Here is a 23,041-nt window from a genome sequence, read left to right on the forward strand (position 1 = left end):
ATTAGCTATTGCTATTAAGAAGGCTAGAAGTAAAAAAAAGATAAGGTGTATGTGATGTTGTTTACTGAGTGTGTCTATGCAATTTGGTTGTAGAAGAATAGCAAACTTTATAAAATTCTCTAACGAGTCCTAGTATTCTTGTTAAGTACATCATTTTAAGAGTTTCTTGTAGATGCAATGATCAGGAAATGCTTAAGCTAATTCTTTGATGTGTGGTTTGTGGTGTAGCTGGTATTAAGGCAGCATGTTGCTTTAACTCCTTATTTTGTAAACCGTTTTTTGGCTATCAATAAATTTTATGAATTGCCAAAAAATGAGGATAAAGGAGAATCAACAATTAGGACTCGAAAATAATAAAGTGAAGTTCTTTTTCCATGTACGCACAAGGAAATGAGAGAGAGTAAGAGAATTTATGTAATAGCCCTATTTTTAAGGCGTTTATCTAAAAGCTGATTATATTTACTAAGTTAATTATGTCTCGAATATTCTTATTTTATTTGAGCTTGGAGTATGATTTTTATTTTTATTGTGTTTATAATGTAACTTTTAATTTTATAAAGTTATTATTATTTTATATTTTGAGTTTTATGTGCAATTAATTGAGTGGTATATTGCCAGAATTGAAAGTCAAAGCCGGTTTTCCATTTCATTTTCCCTTGTCGGTTGGTTTTGGAAGATAAACCCCAAACATTCTTTTCTCTTTTTGGTTTCGGTTCGATAAGACCCAAAACACCAAATCCCTTCTTTGCCTCGACATTTCTCTCAAAACCCTAAACCCCAAAACTGAAAACCCCAACCCGTTGGAACCTAACTTATGTCCGTCCCTCTTGCTCACCGTTGCTTGCCTCCTCCGTTGTCTGTGAGTTGTTGAAGCCACGTCGAACCACTACAACCCTGTCGCTGCTGTTGCCCTCCTTTTGCTCTCCTCAGGGTTCGCGTCTCCCCTATTTCGTTCGTTGTCCTACCCCAGACCCGATGATCGTCGCCCGCGCCACCATCCTGTCTCGCCGGAGCTTTCTCCTCTCCTATGTTGCACGGTAGCCTCCTTGGCGTTGTTGATGTTGTTGTTCGCGTTGTTCGTGCTGATGTGTGCGCGGTGTTGCTAGGATGTGTGTGTCATACTGCTGCTCTCTTCTCGTTTTCCTCTACTTGCGCCGCAGCGTCGTTCTCCTCTTCTCGTCGGCATCACTGTCGTTGATGGGTTCGTGCTCTGCTCTGTCATTTTCTTGTTGTTGTGTGGTTGTCGTTGCTTTCTTGTGTGTTGGGCTGTTGTTGTTCATGTTAGTGTTATTGTTATAGTTATTTCTTGTTGTGGTGGTTGATGTTAGGTGTTGTGTTGTATTTATTTTCTAAATTCTATCAACACCTAAGTTTTTCTTTGATTCTTTGCAAAATAAATTTAGGTTATAGTTTAGTTCATGGGTTTTTAAAAGAAAATATGTTCAAGATTTGTAATTTACTTTTCTTGTTGTAATTTTGATGATGGTTCATCAGTTCAGGTGAAAGTTTCATTTGGATTTAAACTTGATGTTAGGATGCTGAGTTTTAGAATCAGTTTATGATATGAAAGTCGAATTAGTGTTGCTTAATCAATTTTGGATTTCTTTGGTGATGAATGATGTGGTGATTTTAGTTTATATTGATAAAATCAGTTTAGGTAGGAGCTAATATTTAGTGTGATTAAGAAAGTGAGTTCTTCATTGTGATTTTGTGAGAATATTTAGTAATTATTCTTGTCATTGTTATTCAGATTTATTGTGGAGGAATGTTATAGAATTCAAGAGAGTTGATGGAGTTATGAAGTTCTCAAAGTCTTTATATGTCGGGGCTAAAGAATGGATCGCGTATGAGGTAAATTTTATGTTCAGTAAAATCATTTACTCATGCCCTTCTGTGTATGGATCTCTTTATTCTGTTTTTGATAAATAAGTTTGTACTGTGGCCATAGTTATGAATGTGCTGATTGTGGAAATATTATTGGAAAACATGAATGCGCAAATGTTTTGCTAGCTTAGTTTATAAACTAAAAATAGAAAGTGGGCAAGGTATGGGTGGAGGATGTTTATTCTTTTGACCTGTTATGGTCGGCTACGCTCCATAACAAACGTTGGGGGTAGTATTACTGGGCTCCATAACGAACCTTGGAAGCAGCGTTTATCCTAATCATGTACTTGGCACTGATTTGCTTAAGAGAATGAGTGATGCTAGCATTGTAACGAAAAGAAATGATTTGACAAGTAAAATGTTTATAATGGGTTGGAGTAAAGTTTACGAGTTTTTCACTCATTTTGGAATTTTGTTTGTTTTTTATTTCTTCTCTGAATTTGCAGGTTTGGTGTTGTGAGCTCGAAATAGAAGTGGAACAAGATTAAGGTGTCATTGTGGATTAAGGATTGAATTTATATTTTAGATAGTTGATTCAAGAATAGTTCTTAATGATAATACATCGTATATGATATTTGGAAATTTAGTCGCGTTATTCGTGTATTTAAGGATATTTTTCCGCTGCGAAGTAATTTATTTAGGAGTTAATTTTAGTTAATGGATGCTGAGTGTGTTTCGCTAGCAGCTCGGACGAACGGTTGTTACAATCTAGTTAAGGCAGGGGAGTGTTTGTAGGTGCCAACCAAGGGAGGTATTTTCATGACTCGTCAAACACTAGTGGGGGGCCCACATGATAGCATAGTCACCAAAGAGACCCCAAACCCTAGATCTGAAAATGTGTACCAAGACTAAATAACTCATATTTCTTATAACTCTCTTCAAACATTATCCCAAATAATTGAAAACATCTCTTCAAACCTCCATAACAGAAGACCCAAGTTGCCCACCATCTGAACCAAAAAGAAAACGCCTAATGAGGTTGAACACCCTTCAATAACACCCTCTCACACTGAACCCCCTAACACTGCTACCTTAGAGACTGAACCCCTTCAATTTGAACCTCCTGTGAGTGAGCAGTATGAGCAGTCAGATGAAGAATTAGAGGGACCAGATGATGAAGATAGTGATGTTTTGCTGAGTGATGAGGGTTTTGAGGACAAACAGGTTGATGATTTATTAGAATTTGTTGATCATAACCTGAGGGAGGTTATTACGAGGGGTTTAGGTGGGTTGAACGGTAAGCAAAAATCTGAGGGGGGTGATAAGGAGGATGAGGATGGAGATGGTAGGGATTGTGATATTGGAAATGATGTGGAGTTGAATGATAGTGATGGTGAGGTTGTGAGTGTCATAGGCTCAGATGATGAAAGACCTCATTACCCTCTTTTCAACCCAGAAGTAGACTTCAATGGTAAGATAGTGCTAAGTAAAGGCTTGAGGTTCCCATCTCCCTAGATTTTGAGGAAAGCTATAAGGCATCATGCTATAGAGCAGGGATATAACTACTACTTTTTGCATAACAACCACACTAGGATCTTAGTTTATTGTGCCAAAAGATGTGCTTATCCATTGAAGAAAGCTAGGATTCTTAGGTGCAGTTGTAAGCAAAAAAGGAAGTGTAGGTTTAAGATACATTCAAAAAAAAACTAAAGGGGGAGATTCTTGGCAGATAAAGAGCTTTAGGCCGGAACACCTTTGTGGTCATCAACATCATAACCTCAAAGTCCAGTTCCCAGTATCCAACAGAGAGGTATTTGGAGACTGAAAAAGATTATCCAGCTTGGAATCTCAAGGCTTTCATGAAAAGGGCAAGAGGTGAAATGTGAAATAGGATACTATAAGGTTTATTATGCTAGGGAGAGCTTTAAAAATGGTCTTTAGGGATGCAAGTGTGGAGTACAGTAGAGTATGGGACTATGCAGCATCAATTAGAAAATACAACACAGGGAGCACAACTGTGATCAAGGTTGAAGGCATAAAAAATCCTCCTCTATTTCAGAGGCTTTATGTTTGCTTACAATATTGGAGGTAGCAGGCCTATCATTGGTGTGGATGGAGCACACTTGAGAGGCCCCTACTCTGGCATTCTCCTCACAGTAGTAGGTAAAGATGGAAAAAACAACATTTACCCAGTTGCTTGGGCTTTTGTTGAGACAAAATTTTCTGAAACCCTATCTTGGTTCCTAGAGCTCCTAAGGAATGACATCATATCAGTGGCTGATTCAGTTACTTGGATCCATGAACAAGATGAGTTCACTTACATGTCAGATAGACAAAATTATTTTAAAGTATCTTCCCTTCTAACTCAATTCTTTAGTATTTGCATAATACTCCGACATTTTAATTACTGTTTTTGTCTACAATGTAGGGTCTTATTGATGCCTTTAGAAGGGTAATGCATTCAGCAGACACAAGGTATTGTTGTAGGCACTTTTGGACTAACTTTAAAGCCAAACTCTTCAGTGAAATATACAAAGAACAATTCTGGAAGGCAAGATCATCAACAAAGGTTTTTATTTTAATCTTATTTTCCTTCTTTCATTGGTTGCATAAAGTGCAAATGTTTAATATTCATGTTTTCATTACTTGTCACAACACCATTTCAAGATTACAATGGATAAGATCAAGGCTCTTAATGAAGATGCCTTCAAATACTTGCAAGACATACCAATTTGTCACTGGTCCATGCGCATGGTTTTAGTTCTGCTTCTAAGTCTGGTATGCTACTAAATAATTGTTGTGAGATTTTCAATAATGTGTTGATGGAGGCAAGGACAAAACTAATCCTCTGGTTAATGAAGTGGATCAGAAGATATGCCATGCATGCAATGATTTTGTGCAAAAAGGGAGGGATGGAATTACTATAGAATAGCTCACGACAAACCAAATTTTTTGTCATAGTTTACAAGAGTGGTCCCATATGGCTGGTTACCGGCTAAGTTTGTAAAAAAAAACTTCTCTTTTTCTTATTTTCATCATAATGTCTAAGCATCTGTAGTTCTTCATATTCCTCTACAAATTCAAGAGGTCTTTAACCTACAAGAGCATGTACAATGATATATGGCTTTCCAACTAGCTCTCAACTCTTTCTCATCTATTCTCTCTCTTCAAGCTACTCTCCGTAACTATATCTAAAAACTCCCAACAACAATAAAACTCTTTACAGAGCTCTGCATTCAACTTTTCATTGTTTTATGGTCCTTGTATCAATAATTTTATTGATGGTTGTAGCTAGGGGTGATAATGAGCATGAAAAGCTCACAGACAGTTCGGACTCTGCTTGGTCAAAGCCCAGCTCGAGTTCGGGCTCGACTTGAGACTTAAACAAGCCAAGCTGAGCTAAGTAAAGCTTGGCTCAAAAAGCTCTTGAACAACTCGATTATTATTTTATACTAAAAAATATTTTAAATTAAAAAAATTTCGTTTTTCACCAGGTACTCCTGTGGTTTTTCAAAATTCATGAGGTACCCCTGCTTTTTTAAAATGCACCAGGTACACTTACTATTTCAATCAAATTCACAAAATGCCCTTAATCACTAACGGTGTTAAGTTTTCGTTAGTTATTAGGGTTAATTAACTAAACTAACCCTAATTAAATCCTAATTAAATCCTAGTTAGCCTGAAAACTAACTAAAACATAACTTTTAAGCCTACCCTAACCCTAACCCCTCTAACTCCAAACCCTAACCTAACCTTAAACCCCTAACTACAAACCCTAGCCCCACCATCACCCAACCACCACCATCTCCTTACCCCTCCCCCACATCATAGCCCGCAGCCTACAACATACCCCCTCCTCCACCCCCACAACATCCCCCTCTACCCTCCCCCGCAGCAACCCTGTCCCCTCATCGGCACAACATCAACACCAACAACAACAAGAGCAGCACAACTATTGAAGTTCAATCAATTGAATTCGTTGAAGTTCTAAAAGTTGCATCCTTAATTCAATTAGTGGAATTATAACTTCAAAATTAAAATTCCAGAGCAAAAAAAACAGAAATGAAAAAATGAAGCAAAATTGTTTACAGAATTTTGAGTTGGTGGAATTTACAACAGAGAATTCTCTGGTGGAGCCAAATTGGCGCTGATTCTCATGGTTTCGCACACCAGAAGATGCGCATTTGATGACGATGTTGTGCTGGATTTCCTGCAGGAGGAAGAGGAGTGGCGGAGGGGGTCTGCTGGGGGTGGTGGGAAAGGGTTTGTTGCGGGGCAACGGGGGGGGGGGGGGGGAGGGGAGATGGTAGTGGTTGGGTGGTGGTGGGGTGGTGGCGGTTGGGTGGTCGTGGGTTAGGGTTTGAAGGTAAAGTTTAGGGTTAGGGTAGGGTTAGAAGTTAGGATTTAGTTACTTAATTAGGGTTAAAGGGGTTTGAGGGGTCAATTAGGGTTAATGACTAACGAAAACTTAACACCGTTAGTCATTAAGAGTATTTCGTGAATTTTATTGAAATAGTTTGGGTACTTGGGGCATTTTTAAATAAATTAGGGGTACCCCATGAATTTTGAAAAACAACAGGGGTACCTGGTGAAAAAACCGAAAAAAAATATTTTATATTAAAAATTATTTATATATTAAAAATTATATTAAGTATTTATTATAGAATATTAACTCAACTAAGGTATATACAGATTTTTAGAAAAATAAATTTCCCAAACGAGCTTGAGACCATAATCAAACCCGAGTTCTAGTCGAGCTTGTAAATGAGCTCGAGCCTAATCGAGCTCACGAGCCGAGCTCCAGAAAAAAAAAACTAATCACGAGCTTGAGCCGAGCTCGGCTCCCCCAAGCTCGTCGAGCTCACTAGCCGAGTCGAGCCCATGACCAACCAAATGTTATTCGGGCTTGGCTCGTTAAAGCCTTTCCAATTAATAAATTTACTTCACCAGCATCTCTTCTTCCATTCTCAAGTCTCTCCATCTTCATTTCTCCATTTTCTCTCTCGTTTTCCAACCTCCATTTTCCTCACCAACGTGTGTGCTTCTTCTATTTTGCAAGTGCCAAGTGGGCCCACAAATACTCCTCTTCTTCTCCAAGATTTAGTCTCTCAGCTTCGACGAGTTCTGCGGAGCTATGTCGACAAAATCGAAAATGCTCTTCCTTTGCTGCAACACCAACACTCACTCTCTTCTCACCTTCTTCACCATCACAAAAAAGAACCTATTATCATTTTTTTTATAGCAGTTGTGTGTATCAATGGCGTCGTACGCCTTCTCTATATCATATTCTATATCCTCTTTCTGTGTTTCCTGAAGGAGATTAATAATCATGAAAATACATATAACCATGTAAATCCATGAAAGGTATAAATTTGAATTGATTGGAAAACTTACATTGATTTTCCATGGCAGCCATGAGAGAAATTCTTCAACTACGTCTCTCCTAATTCCAAATGCTCTATTATGACTTTCCAGTGTAATATTTTTTGATTTTCGTGATACTCTATTGAACCTTCATAAATGAGATATAAAGACCCAAAAATTATAACGGTTGAAGGTGAAGAGTTAACTCTCGATTACTCTCCCTTTATCACCCATTACATCACAATAAACCTTGTGAGCATCCTTACTAAATACACACTAGGGCCATAACCGCAATCTAATAAAATCACTTTAATGCAATATTTCTAATTTGACTCGTAACCAAATTAGTGATATTGCTCCGGTATCTACACTATAATTATTTCATGATAATTACAGCTTTAAGTCATATTAAATTATTTATAGACCACTTTACTTGGATTATTTATATGATGATTATCACATTCTAATTAGTAACAGATGTGGCCCTATAATTTTATTCTAACAATCTCCCACTGGGCTATATATGCATCCTAATCAAATGTGTTGTTCCTTATAAGCTCAAATATTTAATCATCATAAACTTTGCATATCCGCATCAACCTTGTCCAGGCCATTAGCCACATCAATATAGGACCATTGCAGCTTGGTTATTTCAATAATAACTTTACCACCAATGATCACTGATACTAATGCAACCAAATGACATAGATCAATCATGAAATGCATGTGTAGCATGAAAATCACATGAAGGTGGTTTCTACATGTCGATTTTCAACTAGCCCTTTCGCACTTTAATCAACCATAAATAACTTAATTGTTCATAACACATATAAAGCCGAATAACACTAGTACAAAAAACATCAAATGCTCCGGTTAAAAACCCTTCAAATGCTCCGTTTTTAACGCGTAGCAGATGTCATACGAGCAATTGGACAAATAACAAATGCTCCGGTTGTCTTAAAAACCGGAGCATTTGTACATTTTTTGCCTTCAAAATTTGTCAAATGCTCCGGTTTTTAGCTAATAACCGGAGCATTTGTCCCATCAAGTGCTCCGTTTTTTGCTAACAACCGGAGCATTTGTTCTTTTAATTTTTTTTTTTTTATAAAATTAGCACCGTTTTCAAATATGATTTCTACAGCTGTTACAAATATATTGCGCACGCAGTTACAATTCTCCACCTCGTGCCCTCCTCATTGCTATACAATATTCATCCAAAGTATATCCAACAAATTGCATACAGAAATTCAATAATCCAACAAATTAACTTTCAAATTAAAATTATATTATATGAAGTGTAGAATTGAATTACAAAATACTACTCTAAATTCAAAGTATGCATGTGTTTACATCATAAGTGACTACATACATATCAAAATCAAAGACAACTATCGGTAAGGAAGGAAGCAAACTTGTCTCGAACTTCATTGATTTCCTCAATAGTGAATGACTCCTCCTTTGACGTGCTGTAAATCTAATAAGAGCAAAGACAATAATATATATGTCAAAATTTATCCGTTATTAGGTCGTTTTGCCATTAATTATATCCTTTTCATTCCATATCATGTATTTTTAGCTTACAATCTATTCTAATAAGTTGTTTTGGGATTATTAGGATAATTACAAGTTAAAGTTGATCGTTCAAGTCAATTTTGAGTAAGTAAATCCCTTTAGAAGGTCAATTTAGCCCGTTCGGGTCCAATGCATCCATTTCATACCACATCATGTAATTTTAGTTTAGCATCTACTCTAATATGTTGTTTTAGGATTACTAGGATGATCAAAAGTAAAAGTTGATCGTTCTAATCAATTTTGTGCAAGTAAAGGTCATATCAAGTTCGTTTTAGATCATTTTGGATCCAATTTATCCATTTATATACCATAACATGTAATTTTTGCTTATAATCTACTCTAACATGTTGTTTTAGGATTACTACGATGATTTCAAGTCATAGTTTGTAAGGGGATGAAATGTTACAAACCTTCTCTAGATCATCAAATTCCGTGCAAGAAGAAATTATATCGTACATAAACCTCATCACATAATAGCCGCAAGCAACCCGTCATGTTGTTGTGCACACTAAATTCAAAAACATAATCAAAAAATAATTCTCAAAATTCTGATCAATAAATCTAGGGAGACTAATAACTTAAAGATAGATGACAACCGAAATCATTTACTTACCTTCACTGATTTCCATTGAGGAAGTGTGGCTCTTCTGGGACCAGAACCACGCAGTTTCTTCATCACACTACAACACCACATTTTATAATAGTGACAACAATGTCATGCATGTTAATGAAGACTTAAAAGAAAATGAAAATATAACAATACCTATTCAATATGCTTTTGACTAGTAAGCCTCGGGGTGGTTCTTGACGCACAGAATCAAAATGGTATATTGTATGATTTGAAGGAGATATCACCAAAAGCATCCAATGAAGACTAATAATAAAAATTTAAATTCAACAATCATATATATATATATATATATATATATATATATATATATATATATATATATATATATATATATTATATATATATTATATATATATATATATATAACATATTTGTACCAATAATATTTATCCAAAATAGCATTATGAAAAGACATTATCAATTAGTACTAAAACATACTCTTCAATGTATGGAGCATAATATACTTATCTCCCGATCGAACACATTGTCTAATACTCCGTTCAATGTACTCATTTGCTTCTGCATGGTTGTGCAAGCAATTGGCATCACGAATCTCTTGTGGACATAACCACCCAACTTTCGAAACAGAATCACATCCAAGTAAATCTTCGTAAAGTGCACTAAAAGAATAATCAAGTAAAGTTAGAATGAAAACCGTCAACAACTAACAAAATATTGAAGTAGTTACTTTAATTATATATAACCTCATGAAGACTTGTAATATGGATATATTTAACATCGCTCCACAGAGGAATTCCCGAATATCCACTTTATATACCCAAGTAGCCGAATCTTCACCTAGGTAATGGAATTGAGACTTCTCCAAATCAACCTTTATTGGGGAAGAATCGGCAAGTTGCTAACCCGAGCATGTAGCCAAAGACATGACTTGCTAAGAGACTGATCACTTGCTCATCACACACAAGTGGCGTTCCTTTTGGTGTTGCATCAGGAGATGAGCCCTTGGATGAAATCTTTCCTTCAATTGCAAGAATAGGTTGTGATTTCGCCTTGTTACTGTTAGCTTTTGAGTCCACCTCATTCGATTTTGAACGGTTTCCTTGCGAAACCTCTTTGTTCACATCCAAATTTCTCACATTTTTTGCCTTTTTTGTCTTCAAAGCCTATTTAGAAACAAAAAGACACAAAAAAACATATTGAAAAGATCATTTGGTATGTTTTCATGCCAGTTTTATGAAAAGGAGAGGAAATAAAATATCTATAAAGCGTATGGTGATTATAAACAACAAATTGAACAGATAAAGGAAAAAACTACAAATCAACTTCATAATGTGCATATATTTTTGAGTTGGGCAAAACTTTTATATCACTATCATCATGCTTAGTCACATATATTTTACCTCATCTGTAAATCGCACCCAAGCACGAGGCCATAACACAAAACTACCCTCTGCGTCATTAAGAACAAAGAGGCTCCAATCCGCCCTAGGGACCGGCAGTGAGAAATCTTCAAATCCACATATAATGGTGTCTACAGACACATTAAAATAAAAATTTCTACCGACAGCAAATGCGATGTTTGGCCCACTCTCGATGGTTGTGCCCGACCATAAGCTACCACAACCAACTCCCCATCTTTTGATTTGGGAAGTAAAAGATCACAATGTGTCTCCTCCTATTTAAAACATAATTGGCTACATCAAACTTTAACAACATGATATAATAAATTTTGTTAGAAAAGAAACTGAAAAAGTAATTATTTTTTTACCTCTAAATCAGGTATCGGGGGATCAAGTAGTGGAGGATTGGTATCGAACCAGGTACTTCTCTGAGTGTCTCTTTAAGTGTCTGAGGATCTTGCTGGCTTAATTTGTCCCAGGAGTGATATTGAGCTCGTCAAAGCTAGGTAATCCCATGTGTTCCAAGATGGCACTGAATTGATTCTTCATCTTCTTCTCAAGCTCCTCTATTGCAGATTTCATTTTGCGCTCCATATCTTGTGATGCATTAGAAATTGAGCTTGATCTTGTTGCGGAGTACTCTTCACCGTAAACTTTTTTAAGCCTAGTCGTACCCCTCCTTTCCCTTTCACGCGTCCATCATGATCCTTACCTAGTACCATATACAAGGCATCCTTGTTCGCTTTGGGAACAAACTCGCCTGTAACCTCTTTGTCTTCCATCCAAGCTAGTGAAAGAAGGAACACATAAGAAAACGGTTAGTTGGAAACTGAAAAACTAAACTCAAATGAAGTGACACTAAATACTAACACAACATCGGCTATCTTCTTCGTTCCCGGATCAGAAATGGTTCTTCTCCCACTTGCATCTCGACTATGAAGTGAACAATACCAATCGGCAACTCGATCAATCTTCTTTGTCGTAATTGTAGAAGCTAGAAGTTCCCCCGACGATGAGCTAAATGCTTGGGTAAAAACCATCTACTTCAAGCCACTCCTTTCTACTCTGCTCATAAGTTTTAGGACCCATATGATGATAAAACTTCTTCTTTCCTGAACTTATATAAGCTTTAGCGCGCTTTTCCTGTAGAATCAATATAAAATATATAAATTAAAGGTAACTATAGTCAATAAAGGCATATTAATATAAAAAAAATTGACTAGTTGGCTCATGACAAAACACAATTTTCATAAATGTACATGGGGGGTGGAAGGGGGGTGGCAGGGGGTAAAAGGAGGGTGGCAGGGGGTGGAAGGGTGGTTGGCAGGGGGGCTGGCAGGAGGGTGGCAGTGGGCTGGCAAGAGGGTTGCAGGAGGGTGGCAGTGTGGTGGAAGGGGGCTGGCAGGGGTGGCACGGGGGGTGGCAGGGGGGTAGACGGAGGGTGGCAGGGTGGCTGGAGAATTGCTAACAATAATCATGGATGAAACCATAAAATAATCTGAACTAAGATAAGTGTCAGCACTACTTGCAAATTCATGGATGCGCTCTGACTATAACGAGAATAGGAGTCATCAAGTTAATGTTCATCATATTTACTCAGCAGTCAGCTCACTCATCCTGTAATACCAAAACACATGAATAAATCCAATGAATATAATAGCTTACAACTTACAACGAACCTGACATAGTGCCCAAAAATAAAAGAAACTTGACCCAAAAAATCACTATAATCACCTTGTGTGTCTGTATTAAATAAGTGAATCACATCAAGCTTTACAGTCTAGTGCTAGGACTTTTTTTTCTAGATAATCAAATCTACCTGTCCAATTATAGAAATACAGATTTACATGTCTGATATCAGCATTTTGTAGATTTGTTTTGGGTTATGCTGTAGATTGGTATGGTAATTGGCTAAACTTGAATTCAGGTCAATTTTACCTGGATCTTAATCAATCAATTACAGTCTGTATCTACTAGAGTCTGAGCTGCACTGAATTTCCTTGATCTATCTATCATGAAGTGAACCTGAACCAGAATGTTAGTCACTTCACTTAACGTCGCACCAGTTAAATCTTAATTTTAAGACTTGAATTCGTGCTGCTTAACATTTTAAGATTGGGACCTGAATGAAGTAGTAAAACGAAGTTCTCTATGGAACATGAGAGAGGAGGATGGTAGAGCGCATTTATAACCAGGTTACAATACTACCCCTCTCCCTTTGTGCCACAAAAAAAAATCGATAAAAAGCCAAACTAATGCAAACAGGTTTCAACTCAAATCTTATACACCGCTACCAAAGGTTTTACCAGCTAAGGAGCAGTTTAGTAGTATGTCTGTCAATAAACATGATATACTATATACACCCTGTAAGTATGGAGCCACCCACCACAACCAAAAAGTTGCATATAACATATAAATAAATAGAGATCTGCCAAATATTAATTGTGATTTATTTTAATGGTTTTGAGTAGCAGCAATAACATCATAAACTAGGAGGAAGGTATGCAGCTGGTTTAGAGGAAAATATGAGATAAAAACTTACAACTGCTTTCGGAGTAGTTTTTTGGGCAACAAATGCTTCCCAATCCTCTTTTGTGATGTGATCCCATATCTCATAAGGCAACTCCACCGGTCCTTGCTTCTTTTCCAATGCCTTTTCATTTTCCCCTCCCTCCTCATTTTCCTTTTCCTCTCCTTCCTCATTCTCCTTTTCCTTTTCCTCTCCTTCCTCATTCTCCTTTTCCTTTCCTTCTGTCAACTTCTTAGACTTGGTTCTTTTTCTTCTTAAAGTGATCCATCCACTCACTAGCTTTGTCTTGAAGTCTCTAAATCTCTCTGCAACAGCTGATAAAAATACTTCCTTCTTGGCTTCATCAGGTTCAATATGAAATAAATTCTACAAAAAGAAAAACAAAAAAGTTGCATAAAAAGTATGTTATAAAATGCAGCCAAATAATTGTGAACTCTTATAAACTTACCACTGTATCTTCCCACAATGCCTTCTTCATACCCTCCGTCACCTCTTTCCATGTTGTTAAAATGGAAAGTTTGCGCATGCAAAGGCCAACTTGTTGCCCATACATATGACGCCACTTACCACATGGTTGACCAAATTTATCGTATTCAAGGTGCATGGGTTCCTTGTTTTTAAGTCCTTTTGTGGGACCTCGCCCTCTTTTCTTTTTTGGATTGTGACTCACAATTTCACTTGCGGTACGGGTTGTAGTATCGGTCTCCTCCTCACCTTTATCCTCTTCCATCTCACCTTTATCCTCTTCCATCTCACCTTTATCCTCTTCCATCTCACCTTTATCCTCCACCTCTGGATCATACTCAGCATCATCATCACGCTTCATTTCAGCATTCTCAATATCATCCTCCTTACTCCTGCATTTGCGTTTTGTGCCCTTTTTTGATTGAGTTTCATATGCGGCAGAACAAATCCCCATTTCTTGCATTTTCAATTTATTTTCCGCTATCCTCTTTTCTCTATATTTCTCATAATCTGTCATCTTGAATGTCTAATGTGAGATTAGCTTCTGCACAAAGAGGTCATAAAAATTCAGTTTTTTAAAAAAAGGACAGAGAGTTATGGTTCTAGTATACTACATACAACAATAGACTATTAAAAATACAAGTAGGTGGGTGTGTGAGGGAGGGGAAGGCAGTGAGTGCAGGCAGTGGGAGGAAATGCAGTGAGTGCAGTTGGGTGAGTGAGGGTCTTTGAGGGAGAGGAGGAGTGAGTGCAGGGAGGGCAGTGGGCAGTGGGAAGGAGTGCAGTGGGTGAGTGGGGGTGTTTGAGGGAGGGGAGGCAGTGAGTGCAGGAGTGGCAGTGGGGGCAGTGAGGGGATTATTTGCAGGGCAGTGGGTGTTTGAGGGTGTTTGAGGGAGGGGGAATCAGTGAGTGCAGGGAGTGGCAGTGGGCAGTAGGAAGGAGTGCAGGTGGGTGAGTGAGGATTCTTACTGGTAGAATTCTTACTCGCACAGAGAAAAGCTCAACAAGATTCACAGAGAGATGAGGTGAGTTTGATTGAATCAAAAGGAAATACAAGATAGTTTCTAGGCTTTCGAGAGGCCAAGATCTCTCCCAATACTACTAAGTTACTACGCAATTTTCTGGATAACTTTCTTCTATTCACTACCTAGAAATTGCAATCCCAAAGATGTGAATTTTTTGTTGGTTGATGGTGGGACACTAGGATGTAGACACTAGCACTTCCCTGATTAACATTAAACTAATTACTAAACGAATTACGTGCAGCAACTATGATGTCTTTCTGACAAGAGATTGCTTAGCATATTCCAAAATCAAGCCTGCTGTGAACCAGATTGAAACACATCCTTATTTCCAACGTGATTCACTAGTGAAATTCTGTCAGAAGTACGGGATCTGTGTTACTGCCCATACTCCTCTAGGAGGTGCTGCTGCTAATACTGAATGGTTTGGGACAGTATCTTGCTTGGATGATACAATTCTTCAGGTAATTGTCTATGATAGGTCAACAGTGTTGGTGGGCGAGGTTGATTTGTTGCGCAAACATGCTTCAGAGCCAATTCAGATTGCAACCAAGAATTGTCTTGACCTGATCACCATTTTTTTTTTTTAGTTTTCTATCTGGGTTTAGAATTGAGGTAAACATGTCATAGTTTAAAATATTGAGACTTGAGAGTATTGCATATTGGTGCAGATAAATAGGCTTCCGAAAACTGGACAGATTCCAAAGCAAGGAAGTAGAAGAATTTGATTGCTAAATCTGAAAACTGGAAAGAAACAATATAGAGGATAGTTACAAGCATGAGACTTGCTCTCCCAAAATGTAGAACAAACTAATAACAAACTCTCAATAATTTTCAGCATACCTCTCTTTTCCTAATATGCTCTCTATATAGAGTTTTTCCTCTAACAACATCATATGCTCCAAGCTACTCGCAAGTTAATTAAAATTCTACTACCGCCTACCAGAAGTGCCCCTCATAAATATTGATGCTTAACACAAGGGTCTGATGCTTGTATGAATATTAGGAAAAGAGAGGTTATTTCATAAAATTGCTAAAATACAGGAGTTGAATTTACAGTTGCAATTGTAGCAATGTTCACACATTGCACAAGTGTCGATTCCTTTCATATGAGTCACAATTCCCAACATGAATATCTTCTTCTCTAATTCTTCCCACCCTCCTGCCTCGTAACTACTCATGTCTCGTGCACTCCTGCTACTCGTGATGACTTTGGAGTGGTTATTTCATAAAATTGCTAAAATACAGGAGTGATGAGCTCAACCTATGTACCCAACCCAGGAACATAGGACTAAACAGATCCAGTTGGAAGCGTGCATAAGCTCTAACCTGGCGAAGAAAAGGCACATTAATGGAAAACCTAATATGATCCAGAAGACCTATGTTCCCCTTTTAGCCATTTTATAGCTTGAGACAAGTACATTGAGAATCAGAACCAGGCAACCCACAATTAGTGTACTTTATTTTAGTCGCGTACAGGGTAACACATGGTGTGGCATGACAATTATCATCCAGCATCAACTACAGCATTTACAAGTCTATAATTTTTGTAAAACAGCATATTGCAGCTTAAGGAACTTGCATGACCCTGTACTACAAACTATGGAAAGAGTAACAAAAGAAGACGACAGAAGTATATGGCTTCGTATCTTCACAATTCTGTCAGAGCCTCGGTTTTGAATGGATAGGAATCCTTCTAGAATAAAAGGTTAACAAATTTCTTTAGGTGAAGGCTATATCTCTTAGGCCAATTATGTTCAACTTTAATTAATAATAACAATAATGGTTTAAAATCAGGAAAAACAAAATAGACCATTATAAATCAACAATAATAATAAAAAAAAGCAGTTTCAATGAGTAATAATGTGTTACCTGCGAACTGGATGCTAGAACGCTAGAGTGACTGTAAGCTAATTGGATTTGTGACAGCTAGAAGACCAAATGTAGTAGGGCATCAAACAAAAAAAGCAAGCAGCTACACATGACCTGCAGTCAATTGATAGCTTGTTATCACTTGTTTATATATGATGTACATATGCTTTACTAGGAAACTAAAGAGGTTCTTTAAAAATCAAAGGTGTCAACGTCAAAAACTCAAACAAACTCATTATATAAAGTATCATATGAAAACTTCAAAGTAACGAGATTCAAAGATAGAAAATATATAATATGAGAATATGAACCACAAAAATATGTTTCATATCTCCCAAATAATAAAAGACATTCATAAACTTGTACATATAATACCTCGTGAATATATCATTCTCAGAAGTCGACAAGTATCCCTTCCGTGTGATCTACACGCATATAATTTGTGTCGACATCTGCATCGCATGTTACATCGATTTTGGGATTGATGAAAGGCGGGCTATCCTCAAAAGCATCATATTCTTCCTCATCATCAACATCGCCAATGCCAAGGATACTTCTTTTTCCCGGTACAACAATACACCACTTATGATCAGCGGGTCTCTTACATAGAATACTTGCTTAGCATGTGTTGCAAGTATAAATGGCTCGTCACTTTCACGCAAATGACCCAAGTCTACAAGAGTGAATCCACAAGGGTCATCGTTTCTTACAAAACGCCGATTATTACCTATCCATTTGCAACAGAACAGACCAACCTTAAAACTAGAGTAGTTAAGCTCCCATATTTCTTGAATTCGCCCATAGTATAACAATTTGGCATCCACTGGATTCCGATCCTTAGCGCTCGCATAAAATGTAGATGACGCCAAAACAGAAACACCACTATTTTGTAGTGATGATGACTTTTCATCTTGACCTTCACTCCAAAATGTAAATCCGTTGATATCATACCCCTCATATTTGTTGACAGCTTCACGAGGACCAAATGCTAACCACTTAATAGTTTCAGATACATCATCTTGTTGTTGACATATTACTCGATCATGAAACCAATCAATAAACGTCTTATTGTGCAACTGCATCAATGCCCTATCCCCTTTGGAAGGATTTTCAGCCCGTAGCACCTCCATATGCTCAGCCAAATACGGATGCACTGCTGCAACGTGATGCAACACATATAAGTGTGCTTGTAGGCGCCTATCCCTTGGAGGTGTGACTAATTTTGAGCCAATCGTACCGTGGCCTCCAAGTCTTCCATCATGTCGAGATGTAGGAAGTCCGATAGGTTCAGCACTAGCCAAATACTCGGCTACAAAATTACCAACTTCATCGCCCACGGTGCCTTGAATGATACTAGCTTCAGGTTGTGCAGGATTCCTCACTTTATCTTGTAAAGTACCCATTCGTCTTTCAAAAGGATAACACCACCTCAAAAACACTGGACCACAAAGCTTTATTTCACGAACTAGATGGACGATAAGATGAACCATTATGTCAAAGAATGCAGGTGGGAAATACATTTCAAACTTACAAAGAGTCTCTACCACATCAGCTTGAAGAGCATCAAGTCTTGTCGGATCAAGCACTTTGCTACATATCGTGTTGAAAAATGAGCATAGTTCAGTAATAGCATACCTCACATGTTTTGGTAGTATCCCACGAATAGCAATCGGTAAAAGTACTTGCATCATAACATGGCAATCATGAGATTTCATAAACCCTATTTTAACTCGCCATTCAAAGATACAAATCTTTTCATATTAGATGAGTACCCGACGGGACCTTAATGCCATACAAAGCTCACAAAAAATCCGCTTCTCTTCCTTGGACAACGTATAACAAGCTGGAGGCAAATAATTTCTATTGTCGACTTTTTTTGAGATTTCTTTTTAACCTTAACTTTCTCGAGATTTCTGTTTTCTTCTGATTCTTTCCCTTCTTGTCTTCCTCAATATTTGTTTCTTTTTCAGATTTCTTCCTCTTCTTACCTTTCTTGTCCTGGGGCCACAATTCTGGCCGAACTCCTTTTTCTTCCAAGTACAATCGTGAGGCCTTGTTATCCTTTGTCTTATTGGGAATATTCATAAGCGTTCCAAGAATAGCATCGCATACATTTTTTTCTATATGCATGACGTCGAGACAATGTCTAACCTTTAGGTCTTTCCAGTAGGGGAGTGTCCAAAAGATAGACTCCTTTTTCCATAATCCTTTCTCCTCTTTCATTGTTTTACCAAAGATCGTTTCAACACCCTTTAGTTGCTCATAAACCTCTTTACCAGTCAATGGTCTACGAGCTACACCCTCTTCAACAGACCCATAAAATGCCTTCTTCTTCTTACGAAACGGGTGGTCGGGTCGTAAGAACTTTCGGTGGGGCATGTAGACATGTTTGCAATTAGGAATGAATGTGGATTCCATGTCATCCATACATATCGGACATGCTTTCTTACCTTTATTCTTATACCCAGATAAGTTACCGTACGCCGGAAATCGTTAATGGTGCAGAAAAGCATTGCACGCAAGGTGAACATCTCATTAGCATGAGCATCAAACACAGAAACCCCTTCATCCCATAGCTTTTTGAGATCATCGATAAGTGGTGCAAGATAGACATCTATGTCATTTCCGGGCTGTTTAGGACCCGAGATTAGTAGCGACAACATCATGTACTTGCGTTTCATACACAACCAAGGAGGCAAGTTATATATAACTAAAAGCACAGGCCATGTACTATGCAAAGAGCTCATACTTCCGAATGGATTCATCCCATCTTGTACATAGTCCAAGCCTCAAATTACGATCTTCATTCCCAAATGCCTTATGCAATCTATTAATACTCTTCCACTCAGGAGAATCTGCTGGATGCTTCAACAAACTATCTTTCTTCCTTCCGTCTGCATGCCACCTTAGATTTTTTGCATCTTTTTTTATGGAAAACAACCGCTTGAATCTAGGTATTATTGGAAGATACCACAACACCTTAGCTGGGGGTCCTTTCGAACCTCCAGCCCCTTTACGCTTGTAACGTGACTTCCCGCACCGTGGACACTCATCGAAATTGTCATATTCATTCCTATATAACACGCAGTCATTTGGACAAGCATGTATCTTCTTGTACTCTAAGCCAAAGGGACACATAAGCTTTCTAGCATAATAAGTCGACTTTGGAAGTTCATTGTCATCGGGAAACATCTCACTTAACACTTCTAACAGGGAAGTGAAACTAATATCGGTCCAATTTCCCTTTGACTTAATGTTGAAAAGTGTCAACACGGCAGAAAGTTTGGTAAATTTTTTACAACCAGGATAAAGTGGCTTTTGTGCTGCCTGTGTCAAAGACTCAAAAACACGAGAATGTTGTCCTAAATCATCCTCGACACCATCCATCATCTCATCCACATGATCATTGTCATCATCATCAATCTTGTCCTCAGTATCATACTCCATTTCCTCAGACGCGTCTTCTTGCTCATGGACATGATTTGCACAAGAATTCCCTTCATACACTCCTTCCTCACCATGCCAAATCCACACATGGTATTCAGGCCTAAACCCATTACGAAGTACATGCTCCCTAAGCAACTCAATACCATTGACTTTGAACACATTACTACACTTAACACAAGGACAATAAAATCCCAAAGCCCCCGTCCTAGCTTGATGTTTTAAGGCAGACTCACAAAATTCCAGTACCCCATCCACAAATTTCGACGAATCAATGTTACCATACATCCACGAACGATCTTTCGCCATTCAAACAGACCTTTAACAACTAATTAAACACATATAATAATACATTGTCAATCATTTAAGTATTAAACAATATGAAGATGCAAATTCAAAAGAACATTTATAGCATGAATATATGCATGTCTTTCAAAGGTCCTTATCACTCCAACCTAACCCATCCTTTGACGTTTAATCCCACTAGTAAATGTACGTCATCTTCTCGATTCTATGGAAAATCCGGCAGCATTTCCCTACAGTTCTCCAAGTACACAATGTAGGTAATTACTTATCTACATATGCACCTAGAGAACAAATTAGGGAAATGAGTAGCCGTGATTTTCCATAGAAACGAAAAGAAAAATACATTTACCACCTAAGTGAGATCAAACGTCCAAGAACAGTCCAAAACGGGGACTATCCAAGACTTACTCCTAATGAGTAAGTCTTGGATGGGTATCTAGGCATATGATTATGATGATACTTTAATTGTGCATAATAAAAACAAACTTTTGAATAAAGTCCAGTCCTTGATTCTTAAAGCATTCTTAATGATTCAAAATTAACATACAAGTAAATCATTTAAACAAAGATGCTAACTAATTTTACATAAGAGTAAGAGGGAGCACAACTAACATATGAGAGACCGAGAGAGAGAGCGCGCGGAAGCAAGTAGACACAGATGGGGTGTAAGATATGTAGGCACCCTGAGCATTATAACCAAAAGGAGAGGATTGATATTAGCAACGACTTTAGCAGACAAAAGAAGTAGTCATTCATCCCCTACTAATAAAATTCCGTATATCTTTTTGAAATTTCATCTCTGAGATTTTTTATAACATATTTGTTTTCAAAGATTTTGGTTTAATTATGTTCAAATTTGTGTCTTAAAAGGTACTTTTAGGATTCAACTAGTGACTCTGATCTTGAAATCGAATCATGAGTACTTCACCAATCTAAATTAGGATCCTAATCTGGACAACCTTGATAAACGCCATTTGAGTTAGTTAATGAGGTGGTAAAGTGACTGTCGACATTTAGATGGGAGGTAAAATAAATTCAGAAAAAAGTTCATAACACCATCTCTGGTTTGTGCTTCTCATTGACTTATCAACTATTACTTTTTGTAACATAACATCTATATCAAGTTATCATTTGAGTGCCACAACTGTTCTGCCGAATGAATTTCCTATGTGTGACGGAAATCTAATCATAACGTTTTGGAAGATTTAAGTTCTTTGTGATGTGATAGTCTAATTGCATTATTTTCTTTTTTGAGGGGGGCTAAATTAGGGTAGAACCTGATTGTTCAAGCTCTTTTTGTTATTGTATATTGTACGTGTTGATGTTGTTAGTGTCTTGGTTTAATCTTGAGTAGTGTCTAGGCGCAATTTGAATAATTAGAAACACATTGAAAATAAATGAGGGTGTTTCACATAAGATACTATAGGTGTACACCAAACTTCTAAATATTTGGCTTATAATAAATTAGGGTGTTTCACATAAGATACTATAGGTGTTTCACATAAGCTCTTTTTTTTTAATGAATACAATTTCTTGACAGCTTTGACACCTCGATTAACAATTACAACAGGTTAGATTCAACACCCCATCCCACTCATACACACAGGTTAGATTGTACAAAACAAAATAAATTTTAATGCAGAAACTTCAGCCACCTTCCACTTTTCACTTGAGAAATGCAAGCATTTATGCTAGTGTATTAGATTCTTGTTCTTGCTGCAGGTGGCTCTCGTTCATTAGTATACACTCTACAGGACATGTTCTCTCTCGTTTTGCCTTGTGATTGTCATATATGTTCAATTCAACTCGTCATAAAAGATGAAAAACAACTACTCGCTTAAAGTTCCCTGGTTCATACAGCAACAAAAAATATATAAAGAACTTTTACCCTCACTAAACAGTTTAAAGTTCAGCATTGAGAAAATTATATACCCAACAGCCAACCTTTCTTAATCAATACAATTAACTCTTCCGAAACAACCTCTTCAAATCTAATAAAAATTGACTCTTGCGATGAATACTTGCATTTATAGAAAAAAAAAAAATTCAGAGGAACATGTAGCAAATAAATTGAATGAATTGTGCAAACTAGGCGCAATTTAAATAATTAGAAGCACATTGAAAATTGCTAAATTAGGGTGTTTCACATAAATTTTTGGAGAGAGAGAAAAAAAACCTGAAGGAACAATTGCTCGATTGAACTGCGACCAGGAATTTCGAACGGCGGTGAACGGCCAGGAATTTCGATTGAAAAGGAGCAACGGCGGTGAACTGTGGTGGAAGCAGCAACGGCGAGAGACTTCGAACTCGATTGAACTGCGGCCAGGAATTTCGAACGGCGGCAGACTTCGAACGACAGACAGGGACTTGTGCGAAGGGAGTTCCAATTGAATCCAGCGGAGGGAGGGAGGGACGACGGAGGACGGCTGAGTGGTAGAGGATGCGAAGGACTTGGGCCTTTGGGAGGGGGAGGCGACTTGTACGTAGTTAGGAGTGATAACTGATAGAAGACTTGGGAGGTGGGACTTTACTTTGGGAGGGCTGATAACATTAGAAAATAACAACTTTTGCGCCTAATTATGCAAATGCTCCGTTGATCAACCCGAGCATTTGTGATACAAATGCTCGTGTTGATTAGCCAACCGGAGCA

The 23,041-nt window shown here is 37.7% G+C and overlaps 2 protein-coding genes across 17 annotated transcripts in view; one reads left to right on the top strand and one right to left on the bottom strand.

Annotated features, from left to right (window-relative positions):
* Positions 1–415: 415 nt before the first annotated feature.
* LOC125493342 (uncharacterized) overlaps positions 416–23,041 on the top strand; it is a 59,276-nt gene continuing 36,650 nt past the window's right edge. For 2 of the 16 annotated variants that reach the window (XM_057391713.1, XM_057391712.1), the window contains exons 1-2: positions 3,156–4,172; positions 4,253–4,393. In XM_057391713.1, coding sequence (XP_057247696.1) covers positions 3,891–4,172; positions 4,253–4,393 — 423 coding nt within the window. In that variant the 5' untranslated portion in view covers positions 3,156–3,890. Of the gene's footprint in view, positions 1,202–1,750; positions 1,852–2,330; positions 2,480–3,155; positions 4,173–4,252; positions 4,960–8,803; positions 9,146–21,931; positions 21,962–23,041 lie in introns of those variants that run through there. The other 14 variants (XR_008967527.1, XR_008967525.1, XM_048636605.2 and 11 more) reach the window with 14 other exon arrangements.
* LOC125493542 (uncharacterized) lies at positions 13,195–14,300 on the bottom strand. The gene is made up of 2 exons (XM_057391708.1): positions 13,731–14,300; positions 13,195–13,648 (listed from the first exon to the last, which is right to left on the bottom strand). Exons 1-2 carry the CDS (start codon positions 14,262–14,264, stop codon positions 13,235–13,237), a joined length of 948 nt encoding a protein of 315 aa, XP_057247691.1. The 5' UTR covers positions 14,265–14,300; the 3' UTR covers positions 13,195–13,234.

The sequence above is a fragment of the Beta vulgaris genome, chromosome 9 (genome assembly GCF_026745355.1).
Source record: "Beta vulgaris subsp. vulgaris cultivar EL10 chromosome 9, EL10.2, whole genome shotgun sequence".
NCBI lineage: Eukaryota > Viridiplantae > Streptophyta > Magnoliopsida > Caryophyllales > Amaranthaceae > Beta > Beta vulgaris.

What these genes read in the sequence shown, in the direction of transcription:
- LOC125493542 (XM_057391708.1), bottom strand. Translation starts at nt 14,264, where the DNA reads ATGACAGATTATGAGAAATATAGAGAAAAGAGGATAGCGGAAAATAAA. An exon ending in CATTGTGGGAAGATACAGTG is followed by an intron (nt 13,649 to 13,730) that starts GTAAGTTTATAA and finishes TTCTTTTTGTAG; the next exon opens with AATTTATTTCATATTGAACC.